Source organism: Mustelus asterias, chromosome 3 (genome assembly GCF_964213995.1).
Source record: "Mustelus asterias chromosome 3, sMusAst1.hap1.1, whole genome shotgun sequence".
In the NCBI taxonomy this organism is placed as follows: domain Eukaryota; kingdom Metazoa; phylum Chordata; class Chondrichthyes; order Carcharhiniformes; family Triakidae; genus Mustelus; species Mustelus asterias.
In genome coordinates this window covers 114,370,132-114,390,354 of record NC_135803.1, presented here as the reverse complement: position 1 = coordinate 114,390,354, position 20,223 = coordinate 114,370,132, and the positions used below count along the sequence as shown (strand labels likewise).

The window sequence follows — 20,223 nt, the reverse complement described above, 5'->3', positions numbered from 1 at the left end:
AGCCCTACAACCCTCCGAGATATCTGTGCTGCTCCACTTCTGCCCTTTTGACCAGCTCCGATTTTAATAACTCCATGATTAGTGGCTCTGCCTTTAGTTGCTAAGCTCTTGAATCCTCCCCCTAAACCATTCTGCCTCTCCCTGCCTTCTCCTTTATAAGAGCTCCTGCAAGCCTACCTCTAAGGAAGCCTTCAGCCATCTCCTCGAGTGTGTCTCATGTGGCTCCGTCTCAAAGTTAGTTGGATAACGTTCCCGTGACGTTTCACTAGGTTAAAGGGCTTATATAAAATTACAGTTGTTGTCTGCTGTGTTAAATTACACTCACTCCATTGTTTCTTATGGTCTTGCCAATTTAACTGCGGTGGCTTTAGTGGTTTACATATTCACTTAGCAATCTCCGGGTCTGAGTATCCAGTGAATACCCATAGCCTGTTAGGGGATTTTTATTTACTCTCCCAAAAACGGGAACAGATGCGAGTCCCTTCCCAGCTCTCTGGCCCGGAAATCTTCCGGAGCTCCTCTGTTTGGACTTCAGTGAAGCCTGCCTTCTGACAGGATCAGAGAGCTACAGCGAACGTGTCCATAGGGGGTGCATGTGTATTAACTACATGATAGGAAACCTCAAGCAGAGGAGAGTCGCAGCTGCTTCCAAGCTGGCATCGAATAGGCTGCTTTGCTCCAATTGTTTGTGTGAAAGATACCGGATTACTTACCTTCCACTCTCCTTTCATTTGCTTCTAATGTTGCTGTGATAGTGCCTGGTGTAAAAAAAACCTTAAACCAAAAAAAACCCACAGGTATTTCGTCGCAATAATGTAAAATGGATTCTCTGTTGCATCATGCTTTTGTACTCTGAGACAGTAGTGTAAAACATGCATCGGGTTTAATCAAAAAGGTGGGCAGAGATTACTATGCATTTCGAAAGTCTTAATTCCACCCCACCCCTCTTCCCCATCCCCACCCCGAGTGAAAAATGAACAGAGTGGCAGCGTAGTTAAAGTGTTAATTCTTGTCAACCGTGCAATGTGTGTGTGTGCTGGTCTGTATGCCTTTGTATTTTATTGGAGTGGCTATGGAATAAGTGCAGCAGAAATTTGCAGGATCAGTCTTTCCTCTCTGCAATCCACAGATGGGCGAAATGCTGTATAATGTCTCCAAGAGAACAAATCCTCCGGGTTATTAATGAAATCAGCAGCAACAAAATAAGGATTTCCTATTCCCACGGATGTATAATGGACTCTGATCTATCTGGGAACGGTTTGGGCTTCGAATAGCTGCAAAATAAAATCAGGGGACAAAAAAAACAAGACTGTCATCTCTTTGTGTTGATCAACAGTGGTTAGAGGCAGTCACTCTGGGGGTGGAGGGAGACAGGAGCACAGAAAGAGCGACCCTGCTTTGCCGGGGGGGGGGGGGGGGGGGGAGCTGAGGGAGGGTGGGGAGCTGAGAGGAGGGGAGGGGGGGTATTCTTACACAGTGCAGCAGGGAACTTGCGCAGTTGGGCTGGGAAGCATTGGATTTGTCTTCATGCGAGAGAGAAAGCTGGGAGCCCGGGCTGGCCAGATGGCGGGGGTCAGGGATTTTACCAGCTGAAAACAAAGGGGATTGGGATTTTTTTTTATGGAGGAAAAAAGCTGTCACCTTCTTCTCTTCTGCGCAGCCTCACTCTAACCCTAAAGTCATTCTCTTAACCACTCACCGGAAGTTCAGCTCCCACTGCCATGGCTGGGAAAGAAGAGGTATTAGTATTTATTCTGATTTTCACCTTTGTGGAGATTGTGTGTGTGTGTGTGTGGTGTGTATGTTGTGGTGTTAACCGTGCCTCTCCTTTTGGTAAACACAAGCTGATGGGGCTTTGAGAGAGCGATTCAGTTAAACAAATGTCTCCTGTTCCTATTTCAGAAATGATTGAGGGTGGATGAAAAAAAAGAGAGAGAAAAGCAAGAGAGAGAGAGAACAACAACCAAAAAAAACAGAGGGAGAGAGAGAAAATCATTCAGGGGGAGGGCAGATTGGCGGGTGAAGATGAAGAGGAACTTTGTGAGGTGTCTGCTCTGCCCTTTCCGATGGAGATGGAAAGATTGAGCGGCTGAAGAGTGGGGGTGGAGGGAGGGAGAGGGAGGGAAGGAGGATTGAGGCTTTTTCATCGATGGCGAACGCCAGTGAGTTCGAAGAGACCAACAGTTCTCTTCAGAATTACGCCATCACCGCCTCCGCCGTCAAGCTGGCTTCCCTGGGATTGATCATCTGCATCAGCCTGAGCGGGAACCTGCTGCTCTCCTTCCTCATCTTCCGAGAGCCGAGCCTGCACCGGGCTCCCTATTACTTCCTGCTCGACCTGTGCCTGGCCGACATTGTCCGCTCGCTCCTCTGCTTCCCCTTCGTCATGATCTCCATCAGCAGCGGCTCGGCCTGGACCTACAGCCTGCTCAGCTGCAAGATCATCGCCTTCGCCGCCGTCCTCTTCTGCTTCCACGCCGCCTTCATGCTCTTCTGCATCAGCATCACCCGCTACATGGCCGTGGCCCACCACCGCTTCTACTCCAAGCGGATGACCGTGTGGACCTGCGTGGCGGTCATCTGCATGGTGTGGACGCTCTCGGTGGCCATGGCCTTCCCGCCCGTCTTCGACGTGGGCACCTACAAGTTCATCCGGGAGGAGGAGCAGTGCATCTTCGAGCACCGCTACGTGAAGGCCAACGACACCCTGGGCTTCATGCTGATGCTGGCGGTCATCGTGGCCGCCACCCACATGGTGTACGTCAAGCTCATCTTCTTCGTGTACGACCACCGCAAGATGAAGCCCGCCCAGCTCATCCCGGCCATCAGCCAGAACTGGACGTTTCACGGCCCCGGCGCCACCGGCCAAGCGGCCGCCAACTGGATCGCGGGCTTCGGCCGCGGACCCACCCCCCCGACCCTGGTGGGCATCCGGCAGACCAGCCACAACCAGAACAAGAGACTCCTGGTCTTGGATGAATTCAAGATGGAAAAGAGGATAGGGAGGATGTTCTACATCATCACCGTCCTCTTCCTGCTGCTCTGGTCCCCTTACATTGTGGCGTGCTACCTGCGGGTCTTTGTCAAAGCCAGTGCCATCCCGCAGGTCTACCTGACCGCCGCTGTCTGGATGACATTTGCCCAGGCGGGGGTCAACCCCATCCTATGCTTTATCTTCAACAAAGAGCTGAGGATTTGCTTCAGAACCCACTTCCCTTGTTTTCAAAGCACACAGACGCCCAGGGAAGCTTACTGCGTTATATAAGAACACTTGAAGAGCAGGAACACATACAGACACACACACATCATCCCTTTTTTTCCTTTATACAAGGTTGAAAACCCCACACTGACACCACACACCAAAATCCAGATTCATCTTAATGATGTACATGCAGGCGTTTACGCGGATTAATCCTGGGTCAACAGGGACAGTCAAATCCATTGGTTTCTGTTTACATTGAAAACATGGGAGATGCTGGATGGAGTGTTGTGAGGACAAGTTAATCTCTCCTGGAATACGAATTCATCGAGACCACTTTATAATGGGATTTCTAACGTCATCTCACGTTGGCCCCAATTTGAGAGAAGAATCAGAGTGCTCGAAAACGTATTGATCAGGGAGTTCAAACATGAATAAGCACTTTCCCCAATCTCAGTGTCGTTTTACAACAAATGAATTTAATGTTTGTTTGCTAGCTGCGCTGTTCTTTACGCTGGCCAGCCAATTATTTGCTAATATCCAGAAGATGAAAACGAACTGGAATGTAAAAATTGTACAAATCATAATTTCAGTGACACCTCCCCCCCACCCCTGCCCCTCCAATTTAAGAACTTTGTATGACCCTACCTTCCCTTTTGATATTTTCTTAGCTTGTTTCTCTGCGTTGTAATATATTGGAAAAATGTTTTGACCTTTAAACGTTACTTTTTTGCAATTTCATATCTTAATGTACATTTTACAGACTGTCTTTGAAAAAAAACAAATGTCAATTTTACATTACTTTCTCTAGCTGAATGTAAATAACAGTCTAATGGTTTAGTGTTAGCTGTAGTTATTGTCATACAAAATGAGCAACTTAGTAAGTTATACTGTACTCATGATTTGATTGATTCAAGATGGTAGCTTTTATTCCTCTTGTACATTTCCACTGTTTTTACTTGAAAATAAATTTATTGAGCAGAAGAACAGTTTTTCTCTCTGCAGTGGGAAATTAAATTAATGGATCTCAAATTAAATGTACTTTGGAGTTCATTTTAGTAAAGGTTACAACTAACGTAATTTAAGCAGAAAAGGAGAAGTTGAGAGCCCAACTTTCTGCCTTACTCCATAAGGAATGACAATGATGAATAAAAAAGCCAATTCTAGAAAGAAATGAGCCATATCAAAGGAACTATGTCAAGTATCAGATAGGAGATGACAAATTTATTTCATCTTTAAAATTGTAGCTTTCTTATGATCAGCCATAGTTGAGTTGAATAATTGAATGGCAGAATTGGCAGGGAGTAGAATGGATAATTCTTGTTCCTATACATTTTTCAAATGGCATAGTAACTGGCAAAGTTGGTAAAATGCAACTTAAATGCTACTGAATGGCTCAACAGTTTCAAACTATTATGCAAGAAATGACAGCCAAAAATGTCTACATAGATCAGGTAAAGGTTACCGGAATACAGTTACTTTGTTTAGCCTGTTGCTGAGATTGTGATGCAAATGTTTTACTGGACAATTGACTTGGATCAACATATTACTAAGACTCCAACACATGGTACAACTCCAACAGACATTGAAATACGTGTACTGTATTTAATTAGGATATGCAACCTACTAAATGCAGTGCAACTTATTCTGGAATGATATAACTTCTTCCCATAAGTTAGAACAATTCATCATTTGCTTTTGTTAATGTGAAAGTGAAAGAGAACCTTTTTTAAATGAAAACTATAATTCTTTATTTGGCATGTTGGAACCCTGTCACAAAGTTGAAAAAAATAAAGGTTATGAAAATAAATTGTAAATATACTGGAGGCCTTTTATTACCCGTCCAATTTGCTAGCTAGGTTTTGACTATAAAGTGGGTTGTAACACTGTGATGGTTTGTAAAAGTCAAATAAATGGTATAACAAAAGGAAGTAAAAAGAAGGCCAAGAAAGAAATTTTAAGTGGGCAATTTGAGGAGAGGTAGAAATATTACAAAAACACGTGATTTAATCAAAGGGTTAAAGTGAAGAGATGTTAGATGTGTTTGAATACCAAATTAAGATGAATTGTGACAAAATGAGGTGCTTGAATCTAATTCCTATGATGTAAATTGGTCTTAGTGTAGTGGAAAATTTGATACAATAAAACCAATCCTTAGGAATAATTAATGGTTTAGTGTTTTTGGAATTCTATAATTTGAGTATGGTGAAATATGCATGGTAATTAGCAAGTTCCATTGTACTACAACATGAATTGACCAACATAGATTCTACTTAAGACATCAAAGACATTATAGACTCAGCCTGAAACTAAAGAAATGAAAGTATTCTAATTAAGGATTGTGGATTTTTTTTGTCCTGAATGAGGAAGTCTACAGATCCCATGAGTGAGTTATAAATGTATTCCTTCCAAATGGGATTAAAATTGTATTCCACATTTATCCATTGAACAACCTATTTATACCATTTTAAATAGAAATTAAAGCAGTCCTTCTAATTAGGACTATTAACAACATGTAGGACATTTTAATATTTCCCATGGTCACATTCAACAGCTTTTACTTTTCTCAACATTGTCTGTTCACTAAACTGAGAATGCACTAAAAAGATTTTTAAAAGGATGGGCTTAGTGACCTGAAAAATCAACAGCCTCGGGCAACTGAAAATTTCAGAATATCAGTGACTTAGTCATTAAGGCAAAAATAAAAGTGACAGACATCATTGGTAAATATAGAACAGAATCTCTAGTGTCATGATAGATTCTGCTCAATAATGAATGTTACATTTTCTGATGTGCATTTGCAAGAACATTTATATGTCTTTCTTTTTGGAGGGTATCAGTAAACCTAATCTTAAATGTACAAATAAGTTCAGCCCAACAGTGACAAATAATTCAAGAATTTACAAATTCAGACTGAACGTGAGTTTTACTTTTCTAGAGACTGGGTGGTGCAATGGGTTAAAGTATTATTCTTTCACCAAAATAAATGCAACCCAGTCTTAAAGTCTTCCATCTTTGGTGACTGCAGTGATTTTATATGAAATGATTGTGTTCCTGACTATGGGGGTGGTGCATTCATGAATATAAAACTGTCAGTGTTATTTAGCATTTGTTGGTTAGCTCACTCAGAAAGGCCACAAGTCTGCTGGTATGTAAATAGAAAAAAATTGTAAGAAGAATACAATGGTCAGTAAATCTTTAATCCTCACAAGACAGTCGAAGAATCAGATGAATTCTTAACTCTTTCATCTTCTCATTAAAGAACCATCTGGAGATTCACTGTTTACATCTAAGGGATTATCAGTTATCAAAATTTTAAATTTTTTTGCACCAACCAGATAAAATTATATTAACAATTGCACAATAAATCATCCCTCTCCAATGTAGCACCAAATGAGCTAAATTGACCTCTTCTCAGATTATTAAAGATGTCAGACAAGAAAGTCATGAACTACCATTTCTTCTTTCACACTTATGATAACAATTGGCAATATTTTAATACTAAACACAGAGTACTCAAGATACCACCTGGATGCAATCAACTGAAGTTTGTAAAGACAATTAGGTATATCAAAGTAATTCAGCGCCAACTGGGTTTCGCTAATTGCAAGCTGATATTAAGTACAATATTCAATATTGACATAAGGCCAACAAGGTTAGTGTTGATTAGATGCTATAGCTGACAAATTAACAGCTTTGAAAAACAAACCTATTGGATATATTGAAAGTCCAGTTAATTCAGCTTATTGTTGATAAGATTGCAACTTCAACAATGGTTCTTGCATATCAATGGTTCTTGCATCATTCCATGCAGCTCAGCACAGCTGATTGTGTTGCCTTCTTCTGGGATGCTCATGTTGGCTACCAGGAACATCAAAGTGGCGCACCTCCATCTCACCTATGACCTTTTAGATAAATGAAAAATATCTGAGAAAGAAACCATCTGGTACAACATCTTTTGATTTCCCTCTCTCATTTGGATTTATAAACACCATCTTTAATACCTTTCATTTTCACAAAAGTAACTTTTTCTTACCGTCCATACCATCTTAGCTATCCTAAGTGACGCACCCCATTGTAAGGATTAACTTTTAGTTGTCAACAATCATAAACAGATGTCTGTTTAGAACCAATTTTAACCACAAAACAAAAGCCAACATGCTAACTGGTTAGTGGCTCCCCATAAATTCTCAGCTTTTCATTTAAAAAAATCAAAAGTCAGATAAAAGTGATACTTTTCTGGGTCAATCCCAACGTATGCTACCTTTAAGCTTGTGGCCTTAACAACTTAGGTCCACCACCACTGGTAGTGAAATGTGTTTATCTTGAAGTACCGTTACTCTTTCTGTTTCACTAGATTTCAGCAAAATTGTTGAAGACTCTATTTTAGGGTGATTTCTTTACCACATTAATTCAAGGTGCTTATCTAAATTTTAGTTTTAAGGCACCGTGTTTGGGTTGTTAGGTGTTGAGTGATTCTGTGTCTAACCTACAGAATCTATATTGCATATGAAATATGGAATTTATGGGCAGGAGGTTCCGGCTGCGCTCGCCCCAAAACGGGAAAATCCAGCCCGAGGTCAACGGACTTTTGTATAGTTCGGCCCTCGCCCGCTCTGATTCCCGTGGCAGGCAGTACAGTAAAATTCGCCCCTGTATTTGAAACAAAATCCAACTTTCTAAATGGACATTTTTAATTCCTATTGGGGCGAATGGGATCAAAGGTTATGGGGAAAAAGCAGGATTAGGCTATTGAGTTGGATGATCAGCCATGATTGTAATGAATGGCGGCGCAGGCTCGAATGGCCTCCCCCTGCTCCTATCTTTTATGTTTCTATAACTTCAGAAGAAATGATAAGACCATCTTTGCAGCTGTATTATTGCCTAAATTCAATAGAATGGTCAAAGTGATGGTAGAAATGTGTGAGTAATTGTGATCTTGAAAAATTGTACTGTTTATTTCCTATATTGGCCCAATAGTATGTACTGCACAAACAATTTGCTTTTCCCAATTTAGTGTTAATTCTTTTTAACAACTTAGGTCTTTAATTTGACCATTCAAACTGAATAAAACAAGAAAGGATGCCATCACAACCATTTTGCAGTTAGATATATCACACAGCCTAAGTAATCTGTCTTCATAATGTGAAGTGAAAAATTTTAAGTATGGCTACACCATGGTTTTAAATACAAGCAGTTTCTTAGATCAAACCCAGTTTCCTGGTTGCATTCATTGTGATTCCACTTATAAAATCAACCAGAAGTCTTTGTGCTCTACACAGAATATTGATCAGTCTTTGTCCTTTGGGTAAGATATTAAACCAATGGCCATCGGGTGGACATAAGAGATTCCATGGCATTATTTTGAAGCAGAGCATGGGAATCCTTCCAAGTCCTGGTCAATAAGCATCCCTCAACCAACATCACTAAAACAGCTTAACTGGTCATTATGGTACTGCTATTTGTATCTTGTTTGTGAATCTTGCAAATTAGCCGCTGTCTTTCTTACAACAGTGACTACACTTCAAAAGTACTTTATTGGTTGTAAAGCGCTTTGTTACATCTTGAGGTTATGAAAGGCAGTATATAAATTCAAGTTGTTTTACTGCTGTCCAGTGCTCATACAAATATGGTCTTCTCATGCAAGAATCATCAGTAAACATGGTACATCAGACCCAATGTAATATATCAATCTAATATCATTGATCTTCTCTCATCAATCTCTTTTGTATAGAATTTTATCTTCATTCTACTGTACTTATTTAGGTTAAAGTGCAGCTTAATAATGACACAACTCTTTAATCATCTTTTACATGGCCTATTTAAGAGTCAGATGATGGAAGTCATTTTATTGATATTGTGTCAGCACAGCATATGTGAGTGTACATATACATGCTTAAAATATTTCGGCATAATTCCTGCTCCTTGTAAACAAATGTAAGAATTTTCAGATTTTTAATCGTTTTTGCATAATGGAGTAGGAGACAAAACTGGTAATTAACATATTTGATGTTTCTCCTTTTGCTTTAGCTGTGCAGTTCAGGTAAAGTGCAAGTAGGTCAGCTACAGGCATTAATTCCTGAATCACATCTTCAAACACGCACTGTACATTGGGAGAATACCAGCCTACATCCAGTGCTGACGTGCTAAATGAGGAACATGTTTGCGTGGTGCACTCGGATCTGCTGGGAGTAGACTGAATTTGCCACAACTCATTTATCTTGTGTCATGTAACAGCCTTTGCTGATTTGTGACCATCATCCCTGAGCTTGAATCAAATTAGGTCTTCAGAGATTCAGTCTTGTCACTTTCACAGTAATTTATTATAGGCAACGTGAATTGCCTAATATAATTGTAATTGGGCTATTTTATTTAGGGCAATCTTTTTGAAAGCAACACCATGTTAGCCGCTCTATGTTTACTGGATTATCTGCAGTGAACTCAAGAGATTAAAGCAATTTTTTCAATGCTGATTTTCTAAATCTCAAATGATTTAAATTGGTTCAGAGATTAAATTATGGAGCAGTAATGTTTGGAATAATTGTGCTCTTGAACCACAAAATAGACTAAAGTTTGAGTATTTTTTTTCTGATACATTTTTATTTTGTTTTAAAACAATTAAATGTTAATATTATAATCAATAATGATGTTTAAAAGCACCAATATAAACCATATGATCAGGTACCAAAGGTACAGAGCAAATCCTTTTAGCTTTCTTTGTCTTTCTGGGTTAAGTAGGTGCATACCATAGCCTTTCCACGAGTTGCATATAAAAACTGATCTTATGAATGTTGACTCTTGCTATCTTTTCATTCCCCCAGTGCAGAAGTGTAGGCTCACTCCATGTTACCCAGTTTTAAATCATTCTTTTTCCAGATGCAGTACCTGATGTGTGGGACTTTGTTACTTCCTCAATCTTCCTCATATAAACACTAGTTGTCAGCTGCACCTTCTCAAATTGTTGTAACAACCTCTGATTATCTTTTTACCAAGAGCTGGTGAATCTCATTTCAGCTAGCCATTCAGCTAACGTCCAGCTACAGACTAGTTTTGTACAAGGGGACATAGCTTTTTACTTAAAATGTATCAATTTTGTGCCAATTACTCAGTTCAAAATAGGTTGTATTTGTTGCCTAGTAAATAAAAGTCATGTTTAAGATGCAACATTTCAAATTTATTTAGCTAAAACTAACACTAGGAATTTAATGAATGGGTTTGGTTCAGATCAGATATAAAAATATTAAAAATCTCAAATCTGACCAGAAGCCTTCTCCAAATTCCACACTTCTGTTATTATTGAGGCTGGACAATAGGCAAACAACCAACGTGCTGTACTCTCAGGAAGTGGTTTAAATATTATAATGAGGATGCTTCAGATTTAATTTCCATTATAAATTTCACACTTGGCTTGGCTTCCCTGTCCTCAGTAAATGCCTTTCCACTTATCTGTCGGATCCAGCTTTTCTGATGCCTACCTCAATGCGATTGAACACCACCCACAGTCAATATCTCCCACCAACTTGACCCTTCTGATTTCTCTCTCCCACCCCAGGATGTCTCTGATCTGACCACTTCATCTGCTCCCTAACCACACCTCTGTTCTCCCCAGCCTCCAATCCATCCTGCCCTTTGGGGTACCAATGATGTCTCTGATTTCATTTGCAATGAATCTTGCTCCCTCCCCCCCCCCCCCCCCCCCCCACCCCCTACATTGTCTCTGACTGTACCAGGCCCACACCCCTGATTATCATGACCACCCCAAAGTATTCTGCACTCAATGTTTCTGACCCACTAATAACTCTAATTCCTGGAATTCTCCATCTCTCCAGTGTCACTAACTCTCTGATGTTGTCAGTCCTGATATATTTAACACATCCCCTGCCCCCAGTGTATTTGGCCCCCTAATGTCTCTGATACCTCTGGCAATCTGATACCATTGTTTTGTTTCTTAAAGACTGGATTAGTTGTAAGTATTCGCATTCCAACCATTATTCATGTAAATTGAGTCTGTGTCTTATAAGTTCTGTTTGTGAACAGAATTCCCACTCACCTGAAGAAGGGGCTCAGAGCCTCGAAAGCTTGTGTGGCTTTTGCTACCAAATAAACCTGTTGGACTTTAACCTGGTGTTGTTAAACTTCTTACTGTGTTTACCCCAGTCCAACGCCGGCATCTCCACATCAATCTGATGTCACCAGGTGTCCAGTACCTCTTGATCTCTATATCCTCCATGATGACCCTGGCTCCAATATCTCCTGCTGCCCATGTCACCAGCTCAGCACACTGTCTCTGGATACCCTCTCACTCGATATATGAAATTTCATATTGAAACCTTGCTGATGAACAATTAAGCAGGTTTTCAACCTCATTAACCCACTATCTTCCTCTCTGCTCCCCAATTGTGACCTGGTACCAAAGGCCTCTCTACCCTACAGCCAGCCAGCTCCTCAACCTGGTTGGTTGTGGCCCAGAAATGGAGACAAAAACATTTGAATCATGCCCTGCCTTTAACCTTTGGCTGGGTTTAATATTCAGGCTGAAGTGTAGCTGACACTGCTTGACCCAAACCCAGTATGATTCACAGTGTTTAAGAAAGAAGAAAAATCTAGAGGAAAAGGGAAAGAAAAACAAGGACAGGATTTTCCGGCCTTGCATGCCCCAGGACCAAAACTTCCCACCCAAGGTTAACAAACTTCTAAATAATCCACCGAATTTTCTGTCCCGGCCACTACGAATCCTGCGATGGGCGGGATGGGAAATTTTTGCCATCTCTCCTCTATTTTGTTTGCTAAATAATCCAAAATAATGCAACCTCCCTTTTAAGTAAAGAGTAGGTTCCGAGATTTAATGTAAAATTTCATGGAAGCAAAGAAACTCGATATATGAAACATTTTATTGAAACCTTGTTATTGAATAGCTAACATCATTTGCTGAAGAACAATAAAGCAGGTTTCATTCCTGAAAATACTACTGGGTGTCTGTCAGACTGGCTGCCAGGAAAGTTTATCTTGCTTCAGGTGTTATACATTTGCAATCTGATCTTTCAATTTGCATCATACTTAAAAGTGTATATATAAATGAATGCCTTAAAGTGAAGAGGATGTCAGGGTTATAGAACTTCACTCTCAAGTCGGGTATTGAAGAGACTGCATTCAGAGCATAGCTCCCACCAACCTGCCCCTCCAATATGATATAATCCAAAGCAATCTTTATGTGATAACACGCATTTTTGTTCTTCCCACAGTAGCCCAACAAAGAAAACACAAAAACACTTGCATTGATAAAGTGCCTTTCAAGTCTTCAAGGTGTGTTCAAATGCTTTTCATCAAATGAAACACTGTTGTAATGTAGAAAAAGGTGGGAGTCAAATTACATAGAGCAAGGTCCCAGAAAAAGCAATAAGATGATAACCGGATAATCTTTTACATTTTTGTGATGTTGGTGAATGTTGGCCAGGGCACTGGGGTGAACTACCCTGCTCTTCTTTGAAATAGTGCCAATGGAAACTGCCAATTTGAGTTGGAAGAATTCTGTGCTAGCCTACCATATCAAACATTTCTGTTAAAATTTGCTAAAAATTTGTTTAAAATATCAATTATACATTGGCAATTTCCAAAGAACATTTTATCACTGCTGGCATCCTCCTTTATATGCAAATATGTTAACATCTTTCCTTCCAGTTCTCTTCTCATCAGTTTAGCTGCCCTTTCATATGCTGAAACCATTGACCATTATTCGGCACGGGCTGCAATTGCTTTCACAGTACCCTACCTGATGGTTATTTCTGGGATATTACAAGAGGCTCAACATCCATAAACTGAGTTCCAGCAGGAAGAGAATGGTAGCAACCAGGACCAGGAACTCTTTTATTTTCCTTCATCTCTTTCTTTTTTCTTCCTTCCTCTACAGTGCTGTGGAGGCTGATCATTACTTTGCTCCCACCAGCTCACCTGAGATCAGCTGAGTACACATCGTTCAATGTAGAATAAGTCTACCCTGAAGACCTCAGTAATTGTCGCCAGTTTGTGTGCATTGTACTCCACAGTTAAAGCTACGTGAATTGAGCGGATTTTTAAAATTTGCTACTTACATTGTTCTAATGCATAAAACATGAAAGAATAGCTTTGGTTAAATATGCTTAGTTATATTGGATCAGGTTGTTTGCTTTACACTACTGAGGTGAGTCATAGTCTCTATGGGACATCTACATTTCCATGGAATTTTAAAAATTTATTCATTCACGGGATTTGTGTGTCACTGGCTGGCCAGTGTTAAGTGCCCATCCCTAGTTGCCCTTGAGATGGTGGTGATGAGCTCCTTTTTTTGAACCATTGAGCAATGCAGGTACCTCCACCATGCTGTTAGAGAGTAAGTACCAGGATTTTCATGAAGCAACAATGAGAGAAAGATGTCCCAGTCAGGATAGTATGTGACTTGGAGGGAAACTTACAGGTGGTGGTGTTTGTCCTTCTAGATGGCAAAGGATATCCTGAATGGCCTTGAGTTTATTAAGTGTTGTTGAACCCCACTCATTTGGCCAAGTGGACCATATTCCACCCTACTCTGATTCATGCCTTGTAGATGGTGAAAAAAGTTTTGGGAGTCAGGAGATACATTACAAGCCACAGAATATCCAATCTCTGACCTGTTCTTGGAGCCACTGTTCTTATGTGGTTGATCAAATTGGCTAAAGACTGGTTTCTATGATGCTGGTTTCAGGAGGAGCTGAGGTGGATCAGCTACTTGGTGCTTCTTGCTGAAGATGGTTGCGAATGCTTCTTCTTTGTATTTTGCATGTGGAAAAAGGATGTTAGAAAAAAATTAAAAATGGGAATTTTGCAATCTTGAGTCAGACATCCCACAATCTCTTTTCACTGATGCTTCTGCAGCTTTCGGTACTGTTCAGCCATTGTGGAATACCTAAATCACTTTCCTGACATTTCAACAGACTGAGATAGTCCCAGGACAGAATAGGCCAATGCATTGGTATCACACTACCAGTGGTCACAAAGAGCCCCAATTAATGAGGTTAAAGCATGGGATCACACAACTGAACATTTTCCAGTGATCCCTGTTGGAAATTACTGGTGTATGGAGACAGAATGGGCTCAACATGTAATACACCAATAGCTCTACATGTGATGAATGACCACATACTACCTAATGCCTGCAAACTTAAGTACATCACAAGACAGGCCTGTATAGTTGACAACAAAAGGGAAATACATTGATCTGAATCACAGAGGGCGGAATTTTTCCATCCCACCTGCCACGAGAATCGTAGCAGGCGGGACACAGACCATGCAAATGGTCCGTTGACCTCAGGCAGGATTTTTCAGCCTTGTGGTTTTCACTTGGAGAAGTTCTGCCTCAGAGAATGGTTGGCCAGACTGATTAGCTGGCAGCTCTGTATTCCCAGCAGTGCCACCAGTGTTTTTGGAGCTGGATTCATCCAGGCAAGCGGAGAGTATTCCATCACACTCCTGACTTGTGCCGTGTAGATGGTAGACAAGCTGCAGAGAATCAGGAGGTGAGTTACTTGCCACAGGGTTCCTAGTCTCTGAACTGCTCTTGCAGCCCCAATATTCATATGGCTGGTCCAGTTCAGTTTCTGGTCAATGGTAACTGCCAGGATGTTGATGGGGGAGGGTGGAGGGATGATACCATTGAATGTCAGTGGGAGATAGTTAGATTCTCTCTTGTTGCAGATGGTCATTATCTGACACTTGTCTGGTATGAATGTAACTTGCCATTTAATGGCCCATGCCTGAATATTGTACAGGTCTTTCTGCATATGGTCACATACTGCTTTGGTATCTGAGGAGTTGCAATTGGTGCTGAACATTGCGTAGTCATCATCAAACATCCCCACTTCTGACCTTGGAGGAATGTCATTGGTGAAGCAGCTGAGGATAGTTGGATCTAGGGCACTGCCCTGAGGAACTCCTGCAGTGATATCTTGGGATTGAGAGATTGACCCCCAACAACCACAACCATCTTCCTTTGTGCTATGTATGATCAGTGGAGTTTTCCTCCTGATTGCCATTGATTTCAGTTTTTCCAGAGCTTCTTGATGCAACACTCAGCCAAATGCTGCCTTGATGACAAGAGCAATCACTCTCACCTCACCTCTTGAGTGCACCTCTTGAATTCAGCTCTTTTGTCCATGTTTGGATCAAGGTTGTAATGGGGTCAGGAGCTGAGTGACCATGGCAGAACCCAACTGAACATTAGTGAGTAGGTATCCCTTGATAGCACTGCCAAAAAAATCTTCCATAACTTTGCTGATGATCAAGGGGAGACTGATGGAGTAATATTTGGCCAGGATAGACTTATCCTACTTTTTATGGACAGGACATATCTGGGTAATCTTCCACATTTCTGGGAGGATGCCAGTGCTATAACTGTACTGGAAGAGATTGTCCGGAGGTGTGGTTAGTTCTGGAGTACAAGTCTTCAGTACTATTGCTGAAACGTTGTCAGGGTCACAGACTTTTCATTATCCAGTGCCTTCAGCCATTTTGTGATACCACATGGAGTAAATTGAATTGGCTGAAGACTGGCATCTAAGATGCTGGGAACCTCAGGAGGAGGCCAAGGTGAATTATCCATCTGGTACTTCTGGCTCAAGATGGTTACAAATGCATCAGGTTGGTCTTTTGCATGGATATGCTGGACTCCCCTACCATTGAAGATGGAGATACTTGTGGAGCCTTCTCCTCCTATTGATTGTTTAATTGTCCACCACCATTCATAATTGGATCGGCCAAAATTGCAAAGCTTAGATTTGATCCTTTCTTTGTGGGATCACTTACATCTACTGCATGCTGCTTCTGTTGTTTGGCATGCAAGTAGTCCTGTATTGTAGCTTCACCAGGTATGTCTGATGCTGCTCCTGATGTGCCCTCCTGCACTCTTCACTGAGTCAGTGTTTATCCCTCGGCTTGATGGTAAAGGTAGAGTGTGAGATATGCCAAGCCATGAGGTCAATGCTGGGTGGTGCATCTGGTTTTATTCCTTTTAGACTTTGGAGTGGCTTTTGATACTACTGAGTGGCTTGCTAGGCCATTTCAGAGGGCATTTAAGAGTCAACCACATTGCTACAGGACTGGAGTCAGATCAGATTAAGACTAGTAAGTGAACTAGAGTTTTACAATGATTGACAATGGCTTCATGGCCATCATTACTGAGAATAGCTTTGATTCCAGATTATTAATGGAATTAAAATTCCTTCAGTTTCCGTAGTGGGATATTAATCTTTGTCCCCACAACATTAGCCTGGCTCTCTCGATTACCAGTCCAGTGATATTATCACTGGGCTAATGCCTCCCCTAATTCTCTTCAGTTTTCCTCTTAATCTCTATTGAGTTTTATATTCTTGTATTTGAATAGTCACCAGACTTTGTCTGACAAATTATTTACAAATGGAAACGATAAATGATGAACTCACGATGTGCCACTTTATGAAATTCGGAAAGCCACACGTTAGGTAGAATAAATTAGTCCATATTTTCACACTTTAGTTAACACACTGTAATGAGTAGAAACACTTTCAGATGCACTAGAAGGGCAAATTTATAGTAATGCAAGTGCTAGACATCAGCGTAAACTGTTGTGAGTGTGTGGGTGTCAATGGATTAAGATACGTTTTTCTAGTAGTGACATCTATTATTATATTCACACACACATTTTTGATAAATGTGTAGTTATTGCTTGATACATCAACTGAAAAATATTGCCATCCAAAAACAAACTCCAAAATATTGCAAATGCAAATATGCAAGCCTTAAAAGAAATGAAGAAAAGTTGCATTTTTTAAGAAACATTAGCCGTAATCATTCACACTCTGAAACTAATATTCTGTTAAACAACAGAAATAACTTAAACAGAGAGCAAACATATTAGACTATCCTGTGATGCTTCATAAACAGGAGGGGAGAAAGCAAGCATTGATTAAAGGTTGGGAGAAAGAGGTCGAAGTGACCAAATAGGAGATTATGGACTCCTTTGAAGGTCAGACAAATGAAGCTAGGTAGAGATTAAGGTCATGATGCCTGAAGACACCGCCACAAATGGTCGACTGGTGGAATGGGAAGCCACAAAGTAGCCTTTAATTGTAGAAGTTGTTGAATAGGACTAACAAGTTTGCAGAAGTAGGGGGGAGCAAAATTGTTAAAAATATGCTTAGAATGAACTCACATTTAATAGTCCGTCCGTCTGAAATAGGTATAGGAATAATTTAGTGTGTAAGTTTTGTCTGTACTGAAAACATCTTAGGGTTAAATTTCTCTAGAAACAAACTAATGGAATGATTATTCTTAGGTGATGACAGCTCTAGCTAACCTAAGGGGGCCATGGTCAGCTGAGGCCTTAGCAATCATGGGAGAGCAACAGGGCAGACACTTAAAACAAATAACTACAAAACTGCTAGGGTTTTCAGTTAACCTTACTTAATTAAGTTGCTTGCTGAAATGTGAAAGTTAATTCATTTGTGAAAGTAGATTACAAGTCACTTTAATGAACAATCCCATGATACAATATTTTGATAAGGGATTAGACCACTTAGGCTGGATATTCATTATGTACAGGTCATTAACAGGCCTTATGAATAGAATAAATAAATGATTATAGGCCAGTACAATCAATGGCGGCCCTGAAAGTTAATTGAAGGTCAAGGATGAGATGGAAGGGAGTTATTAAACCAGTCTTGGGAAACAACCTAGGGTGAGATCAGGAAAGGATGAGGTATGGGCCCGAAGGCGTGTGCGAAGCCTCACTAAAGTTAATAGCAGGTGGGTAACATTAAAGATGGTTTTCCCCCATAGTTTGGACAAGGAACTCAACATTTTACTGGGTATTTTTTAATAAAAGATATCTTTACAGGGTGATAAGGTCTGTCAATAATTCTTCCAGGTCCACCTCTGAAGAAGTGTATAAAGTAAAAGACTTGGAAGGCCTCTGCACAACAGACAGTTGGAAGAAACCCCAAAGTGTAGATTCATGCTAACACTCTTAGATAGTTTGGGAAGTCTTGAAGAAATAATGCACCAAGAATAACATTTAACAAGCATTTAGATGAGCATTTGAAGCACCATAGCATACAAGGCTATGGACCATGTGCTGGAAAATGGGATTAGAATAGATATGTGCTTGATGGCTGGCTCAGACATTATGGACCAAAGGGCCTCTTATTGCGATGTAATGACACTAAGAAAAGAGAAAGAAGAAGAAAAGAAGACATGTTTGCATGTGCTAGCCAGCTTTTGTGACCTGGACTGGTTCTTGCTATTTTTCTTACTTACATGTTTTTCCTGTATAACTGATGTGATTTATCCTATCCTAAACTCTGATTAAGCTCAAATATATCCACCATATTGATCGCAATTGATTTCTGTTAACTTTCTGATCAAAAACAAATTGGAAATATTAAAATCTCTACAAAACCTTGGACAAATTGATGGATAAGAACAAATATTTTGAATTAAATGTGTGGTTAGATGATGATCCAGTGCAAGATAACAAAGTTTGGGAAAATGGGGACAATTTTGAGCCCGCGCTCTCTGTCTGCAGGAATGGCGCCACGCTCAAATCCAGAAAGCATGATTCGCTCTGGTGAGTTTCTGAGTTCTGATCTCCCCAGCCCCTTGCTGGCGGAGTGGCCTGAAACACGCTACGGAACTGCAGAACGCTTATCTTAATACATCAGCATGTCATTAGTGAGCACTCTCTCCGGAACCTCCCTCGTCACTGGACATATAGTAGGCGATAGCTTGACATCATGCTGGCGTCATTAACAACAGGTCTACATAAGCATGAACCTGGTGCCTTCACCTCTGAAGGGGATTTTGGAAGTGAGCACTCAGGCAGCCAGGACCCTCCTTGGTGTGCACTGCTCACGGGGCATCAGTGAGAACATGGGGGACAGAGATAGGTTCAATGCAGGGCTGGTGGTGGGGGTCCCAGAATTGCCATTTCAGGAAGAAGGTCAGGAGGGGTTACTTGTTGGCCTTAAGTTCCCTTCATGTCAAGGTGCTCCTTGCATTAAAGGGGTTGTGAAGGCTGGTAAGGTGGGGTGGGGGGGTGGGCATGAGTGAATAGTCAGAAAGGTCGAGGCATCTGAACAATATTGCAATATGACTAAAGCAGAGTGAGTCAGGAAGGGGCAGAAAATTCAACAACATCTTTTCATTAACAAATAAAGACATTTTGGAGAATAGAAGTAAAAAAATTGAAATTAAAGGTTCTTTACAAGAATGTGTGAAGTGTTCACAATACGGTAGATGAACTAATTGCAAAAATAGAAATCATTTATTGAGATTTAATCGCCACTACAAAGATAAATTGATCAAGGAAGGAAAATAAATACTCCAGGGTACACAATATTTGCCAAAGGTTGTGGATTAGCCCTTAAATCAAAGGACATCAATGAGAAAAGATCTGACATCTAAAGATCATGAAGTAGAATCAATATGGGTGGAAATTAAGAATAGCAAGAGACAGAAAACACTGGCTGGAGTGGTATACAGGCCTCCTAACAGTAATTATATCATTGGATAGAGCATTAAACAAGAAATCATTGGAGTTTATAACAAAGGCAATGTAATAATTGTCAGGACTTTAATCTTCATATAGAGTGGTTCAATCAAATTGGAAGAATGGTTTAGAAGATGGGTTTGCAAAATGTTTTCATGACAACTTCTATCTTGGATCAAGTATTGTGTGCTGAAATAGTGTTAATTCGTAATGTTGTGGTAGAAGATCCTGTGGGAAATAGTGATCATAAAACCATTGAATTCCTTGTTAAATTTGAAGGTGCCATATTCCAATTGCAAATAAGAATCTTAAACTTAAACAAAGCCAATTACATAGGTGTGAGGGCAGAATTAGCTAAGGTTGATTGGTTAAATAGACTTAAAGGTATTGTGGTAATTAACATTGGGAAACAGTTAAAGAAACAATTCAAAATCTTCAACAACGTAAATTCCATAGAAGAACAAAAACTCAATGAGAAAGATCCATCTGTGGC

The 20,223-nt window shown here is 40.5% G+C and overlaps 1 protein-coding gene across 1 annotated transcript; it reads left to right on the top strand.

Moving 5' to 3' along the window:
- The first annotated feature begins 2,149 nt into the window (after positions 1-2,149).
- On the top strand, positions 2,150-5,265 carry gpr27 (G protein-coupled receptor 27). The gene has a single exon (XM_078203181.1). The coding sequence runs from the start codon at positions 2,150-2,152 to the stop codon at positions 3,263-3,265; it is 1,116 nt and encodes a 371-aa protein (XP_078059307.1). The 3' UTR covers positions 3,266-5,265.
- Positions 5,266-20,223: the final 14,958 nt, after the last annotated feature.